This window comes from Perognathus longimembris, chromosome 5 (assembly GCF_023159225.1).
Source record: "Perognathus longimembris pacificus isolate PPM17 chromosome 5, ASM2315922v1, whole genome shotgun sequence".
NCBI classification, from domain to species: domain Eukaryota; kingdom Metazoa; phylum Chordata; class Mammalia; order Rodentia; family Heteromyidae; genus Perognathus; species Perognathus longimembris.
In genome coordinates, this window is record NC_063165.1 from 61,331,449 (window position 1) to 61,346,882 (window position 15,434).

The window sequence follows — 15,434 nt, forward strand, 5'->3', positions numbered from 1 at the left end:
ATGCTTCATTGTGAGAATCCAGCCATTCAACAGAGGCTGTTTGACAGTAGTCTATCACAGAGACAAAGGTGAGAATTCTATTCATCATCTGCTTTTATACAAAATTCTACATATACTTTTCCTTAAGTGGAGCATGGATGGCACATACCTGTAAACCCTAGATCTCAGGAGGCTGAGGGAGGATGGTGAATGTGAGGCCATTTTGAGCTATCTAGTGAGCCCCTGTCTCACCAAGCCCCTGGCTTAGTGGTAGACTACTTGCCTAGCATACATGAAGCCCTGAGTTTGATTCCTCAGTACCACAGAAAAAGCCAGAAGTAGCACTGTGGCTCAAATGGTAGAGCACTAGTCTTGAGCAAAAGAAGCTCAGGGGCAGTGCCCAGTCCTTGAGTTCAAGCCCCAGGACTGGCAAAATAATAATAATAATATTAATAACTTTGTTTTCCTTAAAGGCTCCATGAAGTAACTCTGGATGTCCAGACCTCTGAAGACAGGAAGGACGTCATAGTTCAACAATGTAAAATATTTCCAATCCCTGCTCAGCGTCATTTGTTCTTTCTACAAATTTCCAAATTCAGCTAATCAAAACTACAGCGATTCAGAGTGAAGTAAGATATAGATTACAAGTGGCGTTGAACATAAATGCTATCGTAGTGGGAGAAAGGTTGCCTCTATTCTACAGTGATGACAAGACACTAAAACTTGCAAGATAGGATGAATTAATAAATAAAAACAAGGGGATAGTTTGGGATTGGACATTAAACAGACAGACACACATATCCTAGCTGCCTTCAAAATCTATCCTCCTGTGAATCAATATGATTCTAGCAGACAGACAACCTGGGTCTAGAGAGGGGTGGTTCCATCTTGGACATCATGAGGATGCACAAATTGTGCATTTGTTTTCCTAACATTGTTACGGATGTCCCTTTTCTTCTTATCCTTTTCTCCTTCTCAGGAGACCCTCCCCTCCACGCTTCCTAAAGGAAGTAGTCAGCGGGTAGAAGAAAATGGCACTTGAGTCTGGAAAGATCAATACATTTGCCAAGGGAATGTCAATGACAACATTAAAAGGGAAGTGTTTGCCACGGACAAAGTTTGACTTTATCTATTAGCCCCACTGTCAAATGCTGCTTCAAGTTAAAAAAAAATGAAATCCACATAGACAGCTTTGTTCTTTTGATTTTCCTCCTTGAGGAGGCAGGTGCCCTGGGAGATCTCAGGGGGCTACCATCTATTCACCAAACCTTGCCAGGCCATTTCTATCCCCCACCTGGACAAGTTGGGCCAACCTAGTGGAGTCTTCACAAATGACCTGGCATTGCTATTTCTCTTGTATTCTAAAAAGCTTACTATGCCTTGTCTTGCTGTGGTCCTTCTTTAGTCACTATGGGCAAAGGGCCTGGTCCCCTGTTCAAGCAGGAGCAATCAATACCCTCCCATCCCCACCAACTCCCAAGGATGCTACGTCTAATTCATTTCATTCTTTCTCTCTTTTCCTTTTCTTTCTTTCTTTTTTTTTTTTTTTGCCAGTCCTGGGGCTTGGACTTAGGGCCTGAGCACTGTCCCTGGCTTCTTTTTGCTCAAGGCTAGCACTCTGCCACTTGAGCCACAGCGCCACTTCTGGCTGTTTTCTGTATATGTGGTGCTGGGGAATTGAACCCAGGGCCTCAAGAATACGAGGCAAGCACTCTTGCCACTAGGCCATATCCCCAGCCCCTTCCTTTTCTTTCTTTTTCTCTCTTTTTTGCAAGAAATTATTGTCTTTCTATATACCATATATAGTTCACTCTTTACAGTACAAAGTGTTAAAATGTCCAACAAAAATAAATATCAATGTTACAGTAGATAGAATATTCAATAAAATATATCCCTGCCATTCTTGTTTGAAATGTTCAGTGAGACTTAAATTTCATTTTTTTCCAGAGATTTAACGAAGTCTCATGTTCCTGTTATTGCAGCTCACTTTTAGGGGGTAGTAAAGATGGGGTAGCTCTCCTCCCATGTAAAAAGCAGGGAGAGACAGGAAAGAGTTTAGGGCTGGGGTGGATTCAAAACACCAGCGTCAGGAAGTCTCCCAGAGGGCACTCCTTCATCACCAAGTGGCAGAGCTGTAGAGCTTGCTGGTCCTGACTGTGGCATCAGAGCACTCCCCGTCTGAAGAGTCACAGTCTGAGTCTTCAAATTGCATAGGGTTCTGCAAAGGAGAAAAGCTAAGTCATTTCTACAATTCCTCCACAAGCACCTATTGAACTGGAACTATGCTGGGTAAAGGGGTGATAAACAGAAATGGGGCTGGGCCTTGTCCTTGTGGGACAGAACTGAAGGCTATGACAACGAGCTGAACCTCCACACTTCTACTCGCAGGGCAGGGCTCCAGGCACTGTGGTGAGTACTTTACATCTCGGAGGTCATTTATCTAAAAATAATCTACTGAAATAGGTAAGATAGATATTACTGTGCTCATTTTGCAGCTAGGGAATCTTCAGAGACTGTAAGTAATCTTCAGAGGGTTTAAGTAACTTGTCCAAGGTCACACCCCACCTAGAAAGGCTGGGGTACATTCTAGGCAGTCTGACTCCAGGGGACACACTGAACCACTGTGTTCCATTCCTGCCTCTCCGGAGGCAAAACTACATATGAAATAAAGAATGATAAGCTGAGTGCTAGTGGTTTTGTCTGCAACAGTCCTAGCTACTCAGGAGACAGAGACCTGAATGACTGAGGTTTGAAGCCAGCCTGGGCAGAAAAATCTGAGACTCCATCTCTAATTAACCAGCAAAAACCTGGGCTTGGAGGCATGGCTCAAGTCCAGCCAGAGAACAAGAAAGTTAAGCAAGAGGCAAGGGACTTGAATTCAAGCCCTGGTACTAGTACCAAAAACACCTTTTCAAACAAAGAAGCATTATATGTGTTATGGTGGTATATTCAGGACAGGATAGGGATGCATGGTAGGGACTGGGTTGGGAGATGGGGTGGAGAACCAGTGGGGCTTGAGTTAAGTTCTGCAATGAAGAGTTCTTGATACTTGTACCCGACTTGGGAAAAACTGGCCTCATTTCTGGGGCTCTGCTGACCTGTGTTTCAACCTACTATATGGAGGTGGGGGTGTATTGTATTCACTATAAGAAAATTGTAAGCTGGGTGCCAGCGACTCGTGCCTATAATCCTAGATACTCAGGAAGCTGAGATTTGAGGATTGTGGCTTGAAGTCAGACCAGGCAGGAAAGTCTGTGAGACTCACATGTCCAATTAACCGGCAGAAAACCGGAGGTGGTGCTGTGGCTAAAAGTGGCAGCACTAGCCTTGAGTGAAAAAGCTCAGAGACAGTGCCTGGGCCCTGAGTTCAAGCTCCACGACCGACAAAATGAAAGAAAGTAAGAAAATTATAAAGGCTTTAAGGGCTTGAGTAGATTCTAACCCAGAAGAGCCAGGGAAAGAAGAGTGGGAGAGAGGAAGAAGGGCCCACCTCGTAGCCACGTTCCTCCACGCACAGCTTGCCCAGGGACATCTGAGTCTTCACGCGGCGCACCGCACACTCCTTGTCAGAGAGCCCATCCGAATGCGAGGATATCTCAATGGGGATCTCTGGGGTCTGGGACAGAAGGTCGTCTAGCTTCTCCACCAGGCAGTCTTCAAATTTGCCAGCTAACTCATCGGGACTGTTTGAGTGGTCGCTAGTATTTCCTTCCTCTCCATCAGACACGGAGAAATTCTCAGAGCTGAAGGTTGAGTATGACTGGCAGCTGCTGATACACCGGTGGGGCCTAGAAGCACAGAGAGCCACAGGACCTGAGCCATTAGAGAAACCATGTGCCTGCATTATCTGTCAGGATCTAGGTGAGAGGCAGTCTAGTTCCCTCTGCTCCCAGAGCAAGGCTGAAAATCAGAACATGTGGGAATGATTTAGTTTTAAAGCAATAAAGAGGCACTCTGCACTGAATCTTCTCAACTTCTCTGTCTGTTTTTCTCTGTCTCTTCATCTGTGCATGTGAAGACCTGGCAGGCAGGTGGCTGTCTGCAAGCTTGCAAGAGCTCTCACTAACAACAGAATCATCTGTTACTTGGGTCTTAGATTTCACAGCCTCCTGGATTGTGAGAAATGAATTTTTTATGAAGCCACCCAGTTGGTGCTATTTATTATAGTAGCACAAGAAGACTCTAATACAATAGAGAGATCTACTACCAACCAACAAAACTGTCTACAAACAGCATGGCCCCCCCCCCTCCCGAGTGTCCCTCAGCATTCCCAGCTATCACTGTGAACTCATGCTTCTCATCTTCAAGTTCCTATAGAACAGATCCTGATGGCCTCAGATCTGCTGTGCAGAGGTGACTTTGCAAGGTAGCCATGGGAAAGCATGTCCACAGTGACAGATGTGGCCAACTCTGGATTCCTCCCACTCCACTGAAACTACCACATGTCTGTTGGTTTTACCTCTGTCTTCGTGGAAATTCAACTTCACTATCCACTTCCCCTTCTTCTTCTGAGGAATCATCTCCACTCTGGGGAGAAGAAGAAAAGAATTATTTGGGGCAGTACTGGGATTTGAACTCAGGGCCTCATATTTACTAGGCACACACTCTACCATCTAAGTCAATCCCAGTCCTTTTTTTCTTTTAGTTATTTTACAGATAGGGTGTTGCCATTTTTTGCTGAGGCTAGTCTTGGACCATGATCCTCTTATCTATGCCTCTTTTGTAGCTGGGACTACAGACATGCACCACCATGCCCAGATATTAGTTTATATAGGTACTGGGGCTGCATGCTTGCTAGGAAAGCACTCTATCACTTGAGCCACAAACTTTAGCAGGACTTCTTTTAATAAGTCTCTCTCTCTCTCTCTCTCTCTCTCTCTCTCTCTCTCTCTCTCTTTCTCTCTCTCTCTCTGTCTCTATCTTCCCTCCTCCATTCCCCACTACCTGTAAAGGATTTAATTTTTATCAAAAGGCATTTACTAATAACTTGATTGATGTTTTCTTTAGTCCTTCATTCTTTAACAACTTGTCCTGGGTGTTCTCAATGACAGGCTCTGTACCAGAAGCTGGAAGACATAGAATTGAGTACAACTTTGTGTGCTCGGGATATAGTGGTTCCTTGAAAGTGTCTGGAGGTGAGTGATGGAGATAGAAGCTGGGGTGTAGATTTGAAGATAGACTCTTATAATCATTGTCAATCATTGTAATCACTGGTTCCAGGCTCTTCCACAGAAATTCCACCAAGAAGTGATAATATTTCAAATTTTCAATTCCAGAAACTATTTGTCCCTTGATATACCAATTATTTTGCCACCAATGTTATAATTATATTAAAGCATGCATTATTTGAGGGTCAGGCCATATCTTGTTTGCACTGTATTCCTTACTGCAAGGTAACATTACAAATAATATATACGTTTAGTCAGGTCCTGGTGGCTCATGCCTATACTCTAGATACTCAGAAAACTGAGATCTGAGGATCATAGTTTGAAGCCAGCCAGGGCAGGAAAGCCTATGAGACTCTATTATCAACCAAGCACCAAAAAGCTGGAAGTGAGGCTGTAGCTAAACTGACATAGAGCCAGCCTTGAGCGAAAAGCTAAAGGACAGTGTCTCAGCCCTGAGTTCGAGCTGTACTACGGCTACACACACAAAAATAGGTGTTTATCACTATAAATGTAGAGAATTATTATTTTCAGTTATAAATAGTGCTCCATGCATTTTCATTGAGCCAGAATGCTGGCAGGGATAAGAGAACTCTAGTTGGGATGCCCGAGGCACTGTGATTGCTGGCCCATGGTTGATCTAGAAGGCTGGGTAAGTGTTGGGGCTAGAAGATAATCTCTCTCAGGAAAGATTGCATCGGGCATCAATGACAGAAGAGTAGCTGCAATCAGGATCAACTGTCCTTGATACATTGGATTATGTAAAGTCTCATGAGCTGGGTAGTTGAGTCTAAGTACCACAATTAGCCAAAATTTCAGGGCAATTTTCTGTCTTGAATGTTAGTTCTACAACCTCGTGACTTCTATCCTTTCCTCACTCCTTCTTCCCTCCCTTCCTTTCTTTTTGCCAATCCTGGGGCAATTTTCCTTGTTGAGTGTCAGTTTTACAACCTCCCTCTCTCCCTTCCTTTTTTTCCTTGAATGTCAGTTCTACAACCTCATGATTCTTTCTCTGTCTCCTTCCCTTCCCTCCTTTCTTTCCTTCCTCTATCTTTCTGCCAGAACTGGTGCTTGGACTCTGGGCCTGGGCGCTGTCCCTGAGCTCCTTTTGCTCAAGGCTAGCACTCTACCTCTTGAGCCACAGTGCCACTTTCAGCTTTTTCTGTAACTGGAGATAAGAGTCTCATAAACTTTTTTGCTTGGGCTAGCTTCTAACCATGATCCTCAGATCTCAGCCTCCTGAGTAGCTAGGATTACAGCCATGAGCCATGGGCCTGGGTTAACTTCCTGTCTCTTACTCATTTATATTCTGATATGCTTTTTCTGAATAAGAAAGACAATCATCACTGCTTGACTACTGAGATGGGAAGTTTCCCGAGGACCACCCGTGGGAGAGAATCTCAAGAGTGAGTGAGCTTCCCTGTGGGTGTGCCATTCCAATGAGGCCCACTGTACAAAGGGTGTGTTCTGGGGCCTCCATACCTAAAGATGGCATCTAAATGGCAGCAGATGTTCAAAGGTACATGTTACATGAGGTAACTGAAAATTTTTTTAAACTGGTCATAGTGATGGCTACAGAACTATATATGAAAACAACTCTAAATTGTGCATTTAAAATGGGAATACTATAGGGTATGTGAATTATATCTTAATAAAGTTGTTACCCAGATAAGTATGTTATTGGCCACAGGATTGGGGGAATACATTAGCTCAAGTCATCTGCGACAACAAATAGTCCCATCTTGAACTTGTTTTCTACTAAAGGTCTAGTTAATCTAACATTCATTTTAGGCCTTTTCTTTATTTTTTCTAGGTACCTGATCAATAATGAGGAAATGAAACACTACTTAGAGTTGAATGGCCAATTATCATGTTCTAAACACTTTCCATACATTTTTAACACAACAGCAAGATGAGCTATAGTTTTGGGAAAGTTGCTATGTTCCTGGCCCTATTCTAATTGCTTCCTGCATGTTTAACTCATTTAGTCCCCACATCAAACAATCAGGCCATTGTATAGACAAGGAAAATGAGGCTCAAAGAAGTGCTGAGTGGGAGAGGCCAGCTTTGAACTAAGGCCTGTCTGACTCCTACAATGGTAGATTAAAGCAGAAACAGGCTTCATGACTAATAACTAGCTGGGTCATGCTGGTTATTCATTAAGGAACTATTTTTCAAAGTATATTGTGGAGAAAGCTAACTCACAGGGGATTAACAGATACTTTTTTTTATAGGTGAGGGAAATGCTATTACACATGTCTGCCACATGAATTCTCAAAGCTCCTGGTCTGTCAGTGGATGAGGAATCTCCAGGGGAAGACAGAACTCTTCTCCTTGAACTTGTTTTATAAGGGTATCTTTCCTTCTTGCAACATCTTTCAGGACTAGAGAGCTAGGGTAGTGTTTCCTAAACTGTGTTGACAATATATCTTCAATATGTGATTGCTCATGAATCATTTACATTGGAACCAGTCTCCCAGTTTAAAGTATACTGCCTATCTCTTAAGCAGTGTGGGAAAATTTAAAATGAAAGAAACGTCAATTTTGTGTTTTGTCACACCATCCTTTTCCAAAGTGTGTGTGTGTGTGTGTACTTGAGCTTGAACTCAGGGGCTGAGTGCTTTCCCTTAGTTTTTTTTCCACTCAAGGCTGGAGCCCCAACTCCACTTCTGGCTTTTTTGCTACATCACTGGAGAGTAGAGTCTCAAAGGCATTCTTGCCCAGGCTGGCTTCGAAGCATGAGCATGATCCTCAGATATTAATCAGCCTCCTGAGCAGTTAGAATTACAGGCATAAGCCATCAGTACTTGGCTCAAAATGTACACTTAAAAATTTTTTTTTGCTGGTCCTGGGGGCTTGAACTGTGGGCCTGGGTGCTATCCTTGGGCTCCTTTTGCTCAAGGCTAGCATTTTAACCTGAGCCACAGTGCCACTTCCAGCTTTTTATGTGATTAACTGGAGATAGGAGTCTCACAGACTTTCCTGTCCTTGGTGGCTTTGAACCATGATCTTCAGTTCTCAGCCTCCTGGGTAGCTAGGTAGGGTTACAGGCGTGAGCCGCCAGTGCCCAGCTCAAAATATGTACTTCTAATGAACATGTTGTAATTGTACAACATGACTGGCTCTGTCATTCTCTTATGGCAATGGCATGGCCTGTACATCATCACACCTTACCTTCTGAAGGGGCCTTGTTTTCCGAGGTAGCACTGGGGGGGTGATGTGATGAGGGGTGCCAAGGGATGATGCAGATGTACAGCCATTGAATTCATTTTCTCTCACTGTCTCAGAGCTGTGGGCATTTTGTGAGAAGGGATTATGTGCTGGTGACTTGGAAAGGTCAGGGTTCCTCCCCACTGGCTCAGTAGTGGGTATGTCTAGGGACCCAGACCCTTCTGGCCTGCACTGGAGGCAGGGGTCATAGGGGTCGGCCTGACAACAGTCCCAAAGGCCAGCCTGGCCCTGATCAGACCCAGAACTTCTCCAACAGTCTGCTTCCATGGCTGTGGAGATGAGGTCAGGGCTAGAGCCAGGTATCTGTCTTTGAGCATGGTTGCTGAGTGGGCTCCGCAGGGCTGCAGCTGGTCCAAAATATCTCAAGTTGTTGGCACAGGTTGCAATGTCCTGTCTATGCATATTGTGTCTGGGCTGGTGGCCCTGGGACATGGCAGGAGAGGGCTGCTGGTATTGCTGCTGCACAGGGTTATGGGGAAGGAGAGAAGGGGACTGGGATGGAGCCTGGTGTAGGTAAGAGGGATGGTGTGACGTGTCCTGGGCTGTCTGTGTTTTCAAGATTGTTGCAAAGTCACTATGGCTGCCTCTGCTGTTGCCCCGGCGGTGGCGTGGTTTGCTTCGATAGCGGTTCTTGCTGCTTGAAGTGGACATTTTGGGGCTTCCAGACTGAGGAGATGTGGTGGAAGCCGCCTCTGTACTGGGAATACCTTCATATCTCAATAGATCTGGTCTGGAGAAAAAAAAGAACAGGCATAATTTCTTTAAACATGCTAACTCATTCCAGCTGGATGCCAGTGGCTCACTCCTGTCACCTTAGATTCTTAGGAGGCTGAGATCTTGAAGATCTGGATTCCAAGCCAGTCTGAGCAAACAGTTGGAAGTGGCTCAAGTGGCAGAATGCCAGCCTTGATTCATGAAGAGCAACCCAAAAGTATAAGGTCCTGAGTTCAAGCCCAAGAGCCAGCCAAACAAACAAAACAAAAACTCTTCATTCAAATTTGTGAAATACCTCCCACTCCATCCTTCCTTCCTTCCTTCCTTCCTTCCTTCCTTCCTTCCTTCCTTCCTTCCTTCCTTCCTTCCTTCCTTCCTTCCTTTCTTTCTTTCTCTATTTATGCCAATCCTGGGGCTTGAACTCTGGGTCTAGGCACTGTCCCTGAGCTTGCTCTTTTACTCAAGGCTAGCACTCTACCACTTGAGCCACAGCACTAGTTCTGTTTTCTTTTGTGATTAATTGGAGATAAGAGTCTCATAAACTTTCCTGTTCAGGCTGGCTTCGAGCTGCATGCCTCATATCTGTTTCCTCAGGACCCTAGTATTACAAACCTGAGCCACTGACTCCCGGCTTCCTCCCAAGCTTTCAAACACACACATCCTTTGATTGTTTGTTTGTGGTGTTGATATCAAGCCCTGTGGTATTGGATGGTCAGATGTTGCAGCATGGAAACAATAGGAATGAGCAGAAGGCATATCTTAGGAATAAGAGCACAGATTGAGCTGGTCAGCTCCAGCCATGAGGATCTGATGGTGGAAGGATGTTACGTAATGATCCAATCTAGACCCATGTGCCACGACAATACCTATCTATGCCTCAGAGAGTAAAAAGTGAATTCCTAGGCCCATGCCACACTTCCTATTCTTTTTCTTTGGTCTGGAGAGAAGTGTGCTAAGGTTGAACCACAGAAATGGTCACATTGTCATCCTTTAAGAATGTATTTTGAGGGGCTATCTTCCCATTTATCTGAATGCCAGGTGGGTACGAAGCGTCTCACCGCTTGGTCTGCACCCCGGGTTTGTGAGGCACGCCCTTCCTTTTCATGAGTTTCTCCATGGCATTTGGGTGGATTACTGGGCGGATAGGGTGTCGTTTGTAAGTCCCAGGATACTTCTTTTCCACTGCTTGCTCTCGCCTACAGAATGAAAGAGTTACACATCAGCTAAATGAATGGGCAGGCAGAATGTTCTCACAGACTAATTCTGCCCACTAATTCTGGCCACACTTAACAGATATAGATTATTTGAAATGCAGGTTAAAAAGAAAAAAAAAAACCAGGAAGATGCTAAATTCAAATTCGTCTAACTTCCTCCTGCTGTGCAGCTCAGGTCTCAGGCACTGCCTTTCTCTTTCCCAGCACAGGGTGAGGATAGAAATCCTGCTGATTTTCAGCACTGCTGTTCTGGTCAGGATGCCTGGGATTTGTGGCCACCATCTGGGATTGCTTAGGCCATTTTCAGCATCCACTTGACTTCCCCGAGTGGCAGTAAATGCTTTGTAACTATACGGAATTCTTGATATTAAGACCTCCTCCCCAAGCCCTGGGTTACTCCAGTGTGTGCTCCCCTCTATCCAGCTCTGCAGCAGCTTTGCCCATTCTGCCTCACCCAGGAGACAATGCCCTGAGACAAATGTTGCCAGTTCAGAGTAGCAGCAACATGCTAAGGACCAATTACTAAGGACCTTCATGGGTCTGCATACATACTTAATGAGCTCCTTCTCCCGCATCTCCAGCTGCAGCATGATGGCACTCAGCTCCATGTATAAATTATTAGCTCGCTCAAGCTTTCTCTCATAGTGTTCACGAATGTCCAGTGCATGCCTACAGTGACAACACAGGATCAGCTTGAGAGAATAAAGGTCAGCTCTAATAAAATTTTTAAAAATAAAAGCCAGGATGACTTACTTCAAAAGCATTTGCCCCAAGGTCCTCTATTTTTAAGGTTTTCTTATTTAACTCAGACAAGGAGTGGAAGATGGAAAATCCAAGCTTTCCACTTGTTTTTACCCTTAAGGCCTAGTCAGTCATACAGAAAGCCAGGAAGATCATAGATTATAATTAGAATTAAATTTGTGCATTGCTTGTAGCCTTTCTTTTTGTGTTCTGGTCCTGGGGCTTGAACTCAGGGCTTAGGCACTGTCAAGGCTAGCACTCTACCACTTAAGCCATAGCTCCACTTCTGACTTTTCTAGTAGTTAATTGGAGATAAGAGTCTCATGGCTTTTCCTGCCTACTTTGAACCATGATCCTCAGAGCTCAGCTTTCTGAGTAATTAGGATTATAGGCATGAGCCACTGGTGCTCAGCTTTGTTTGCAGCCTCTGCTTATGTACTGTTGGTACTATGTTAGTAAAAATAAAATAAAAGTATAACATATTTACACATCAATGGAAATAATATTCGAAGAAGACACTTTGATTACACTTGCCCATCTATCTTGCTTGTTACTATGGATTTGTGTGGCCCTGACAAATGCCCATGTTAAATCCATACTCCAAGGTGGGGGTCTTAGGAGGTGGGCCTTTGGGAAGTGATTTGCTCCCGAGAAAGGGGTCCTCATAAGGAGATTCATGCCCTTACAAATGAGGTTGATTAGCCTCTTCTAAACAGTGAGGCCATAGAAGGTGCCATTTACATATGAGGATAGGTCTTCAACAGACACAATTTGTTAGTGCCTTGATTTTGAACTGCATTGCCTCCAGCAATAAATTACTTTCATTGGTAAACTTTCAAGTCTAAGAAAGCATGTCGTAGCAGCCAAACTATCTAAAACAGTGGTTTGTCCATGAATGTATCTTTTATCCCTTAATAGATTATAAGCATCTTGAGACTAGGGACTAAATCTTCAACCATTTCTAGCCTTCTTTGGCACTTAGAACAGTGGCTGAATGGATCAATAGAAAACTCTTTGTTGTAGTGTATCACAAATGAAGAGAACAGAGTTGAGAGAAGAAAGGTATCTCTCTTTTTAAAAAAATAGACCAATCTCGGGGGCTGGGAATATGGCCTAGTGGCAAGAGTGCTTGCCTAGAATGCATGAAGCCCTGGGTCCAATTCCACAGTACCACATAAACAGAAAAAGCTGGAAGTGGCACTGTGGCTCAAGTGGTAGAGTGCTAGCCTTGAGCAAAAAGAAGCCAAGGACAGTGCTCAGGCCCTGAGTCCAAACCCCAGGACTGGCAAAAAAATAAAAAATAGAGCAATCTTTATATTGTTGTTTAAACTTAAAAATTATTTTTGAGACAACGTCTCACTCTGTAGACCAGGCTGGACTCAAAATTGCAATCCACCTGCCTCAGTCCTCCCTCCTCAAGTGCTGTGATTACAGTCATGTAAAAAACCTTAAAAAAAAACCTGTAAATACAAAAATATACATATTTATGGGATATCATCTGATATTTCAACACATGTATACATTGTATCATGTTCAAATCAGAGACAACTCATCTTTTCAAATAATTATTACTCTTTCTGGTAAAATATTCAAAATTCTTCATGGTACCTTCTTAAATAAAAAAATAACACATTATTATCTATAGTTACCCTACTGCACAACAGCAATTCTTTCACCTATAGAATTGAATACCTTGAATTGAATCAACCTTTTTGCTCCAATCCCAGCCTCCAGTAACCATCACCCTCTCCCCCTTCCTGGACAACTCTTTTACATTTTTCAGGGAGTTTCAGGGCAAGTTTTAAAGAGTAGAAGGACAGGGGTGGAGGCAAACTGTGGGTAGAAGGTGAAATGGCCATTCATAAGTATTCCTGCTAGTATCTGAAGACTCAGGGAGTGGGGGGAGAAGAGGGAGTGCACAGAGATCAGCTGACCTAAGCTCTTCTCTACGTCTTCGAATCAGCTCTTCATCTAACCGGTGTATGCAGGTTCCTTCGCTTTTGATCTTCTCAAAGTGTTTTTTTACTTCTTCTCTCCATTCAGCCTGGATGAGAAAAATTTAAAATTCACATGATGGGACAAAGCAAAGAAAGAATCAGCCACAAGATGGAAGAAGAGACACAAGACTTTTGGGCAGCAGAGCCAGTGGCCATGAACTTATAAACGAGCCAGGAGCTCCCAGAGTGTGACAGGACACTGGCCTTTGCTCAGGACATAGATTTTAAACTAATTTAATGTAAACTTTAGGAAAAAGGAAAAGCTCTGCTAAAATGTGGCCTACAATAGTTTCTAGACAATAACTAAATGGAGAAATTTCCTTACATATCAGATACTATTCCAAGAGGAAATGAGAACAAAATAACTTCCAGCCAAGGCTAATGCGTCTAGCTATGTAACAGTTTCAGAAAATGACTCTGTTACCTTCAGGTGTATGTTAAGCAGTATATCTTAAAATCTCTAGTAGTTCTATTTTTAATTTGTTGATAGACTGCCACATCTCCTCATCCCCCAGCTATTTTCCATGTCAGCTGTAACATTTAGCAGCACTTCCACCAACAGTGCACAAATTTCCAATTTCTCCCTACCCTCATCAATACTTTTTTTTTTTGCCAGTCCTGGGGCTTGAAATCAGGGCCCAAGCACTGTCCCTGGCTTCTTTTTGCTCAGGGCTAGCACTCTACCACTTGAGCCAAAGCACCCCTTCCAGCTTTTTTTTTTTTTTAATGTATGTGGTGCTGAGGAATCAAACCCAAGGCTTCATGTACATGAGGCGAGCACTTTACCACTAGGCCATATTCCCAGCCCCCTCATCAATACTTAAAGTCTTGTGTTTTCTTGATTACAGCAATCTCATTTCTGGGCCATTTATCCAAAAGACTTGAAATCTGATTATTATTGTTTTTTTTACAAATCTGGACCTTTAAGAGACATTAGTATTCTCGTATACATTGCACTATTCACACTAGCCATTATGTCCATCAGTGGATGGGTTAAAAAATACGTGGTGGCGAGAAGATGGTGGAGGAGCAGCAGAGCCCTAGCTGAGCTCCCTCCGACATCGCAGTTTTCTCACCCCATAGAAACTTTACTCCTAGAAAGACAGCCAGAGTAAGTTCTAACAGTACAGGGATTCTGGCCAGGAAGGAAAAATCGACTTTGCTTGTCTGAAAACACAGATTTGAGCTCCGGGCAGCATCCCGCCGCCGCGCCATTGCAGGCGCCGGCACAGCGGCCCGCACTCCACGCGGCTAAAGCACACAGTGTAGACCAGGGAGAAATCCTCCAGACGGCAGCTGAGCATGGACGGGCTGAAATCACAGAGAAAGCGTGAGTACCCCACGAAAGATATTCTCACTCGCGCCCACAGAGCAGCTTCTGGAAGGTAGCCCTTTCTCCACCACCAGAGCAAAGTGCCATCTTTGGCACTAGCATAGGGTCAGACCAGACTGGAACTAAAGCGGGCCTGGGGAAAGTGAGGACAAAGGAGCCATCTTTGAAAAGGGCAAGAGGGACCGACCAGTGAGAGCCAGCTCCACCCAGGAGAATGCCCCCTGCCCAGGCCGGAGGCTCGTCCTGGGCTGCGGCTTAGCCAAAGGTGCCCTGCCCTGCCCGCCAGAATTTCTAAATTTAAAGCAAAAGTGGCGAGCAGCTACTGGAGGCACGGAAACACCAAATGGGGGAACAAACAGTTCCTGAGACAGATAAACGGTCCTGTCACAGAGGAAGCCCAATTCCCAGCCCAAAATGGAGCTGAATTTCATAGCCAGCTCCACCAGGCGGCCGCCCCACCCAGGAGGGAGGAACCTCCCCCAGGCAAGCAACTCTCAGCTGGATAAACCAGGCCAGAGGCGCCCTGCCCTACTGAGTCAACAGCCTATTCAAAGCCAGGCATTAAAGGCTGTGGCCCCACAGCAGACAGAGGAGCCAAGTTTCCCGAGACTGCTCACGTCCCCAGCTACTGAGGACGCCCAAGGCCTATCTGCAAGCTGTACGAACCACAGAGACCCAGGATTGCACCAACAGGGGAGAAGGGTCAGAATAGATCCACCCCCTTCAAACTGAAAGCAAGTTAAACCAGCCAACCAGGAAAATAGACTGCAGACCATCGCAAGGAAACCAGAGACTGGGGAAAGACCACCCAAACAAGGAGGACTCCATTTTTTTTTCTTTTCAAACATTTTTTAAACTTAAAAAAAATATTTTTTTAATTTTTTCACTTCTGAAACGTTGTTGGTTTTTTTGTTTTCCATTTTTACCTGTTTGTTTTATCAAGTTTTTTTTTTTTTTTGGTTCGTTTTTCTGTTTTTTTTTTTCTTTTTATTTTTTCTATTATTTTTTTAAAAATAATTTTCTCTGTTTTGTGCATCTGTCTTCCAGTATTTTTTCTTTA

General features: G+C 44.2%; 1 protein-coding gene across 3 annotated transcripts in view; it reads right to left on the bottom strand.

The window, feature by feature from the left end:
* Nucleotides 1-1,726: 1,726 nt before the first annotated feature.
* Nucleotides 1,727-15,434, bottom strand: part of Map3k13 (mitogen-activated protein kinase kinase kinase 13) — a 156,192-nt gene continuing 142,484 nt past the window's right edge. For all 3 annotated transcript variants that reach the window (XM_048347013.1, XM_048347011.1, XM_048347012.1), the window contains 7 exons: nucleotides 12,979-13,088; nucleotides 10,856-10,972; nucleotides 10,148-10,285; nucleotides 8,319-9,105; nucleotides 4,439-4,506; nucleotides 3,470-3,767; nucleotides 1,727-2,197 (listed from right to left, as the gene is read on the bottom strand). In XM_048347013.1, coding sequence (XP_048202970.1) covers nucleotides 2,096-2,197; nucleotides 3,470-3,767; nucleotides 4,439-4,506; nucleotides 8,319-9,105; nucleotides 10,148-10,285; nucleotides 10,856-10,972; nucleotides 12,979-13,088 — 1,620 coding nt within the window. In that variant the 3' untranslated portion in view covers nucleotides 1,727-2,095. The remainder of the gene's footprint in view (nucleotides 2,198-3,469; nucleotides 3,768-4,438; nucleotides 4,507-8,318; nucleotides 9,106-10,147; nucleotides 10,286-10,855; nucleotides 10,973-12,978; nucleotides 13,089-15,434) is intronic.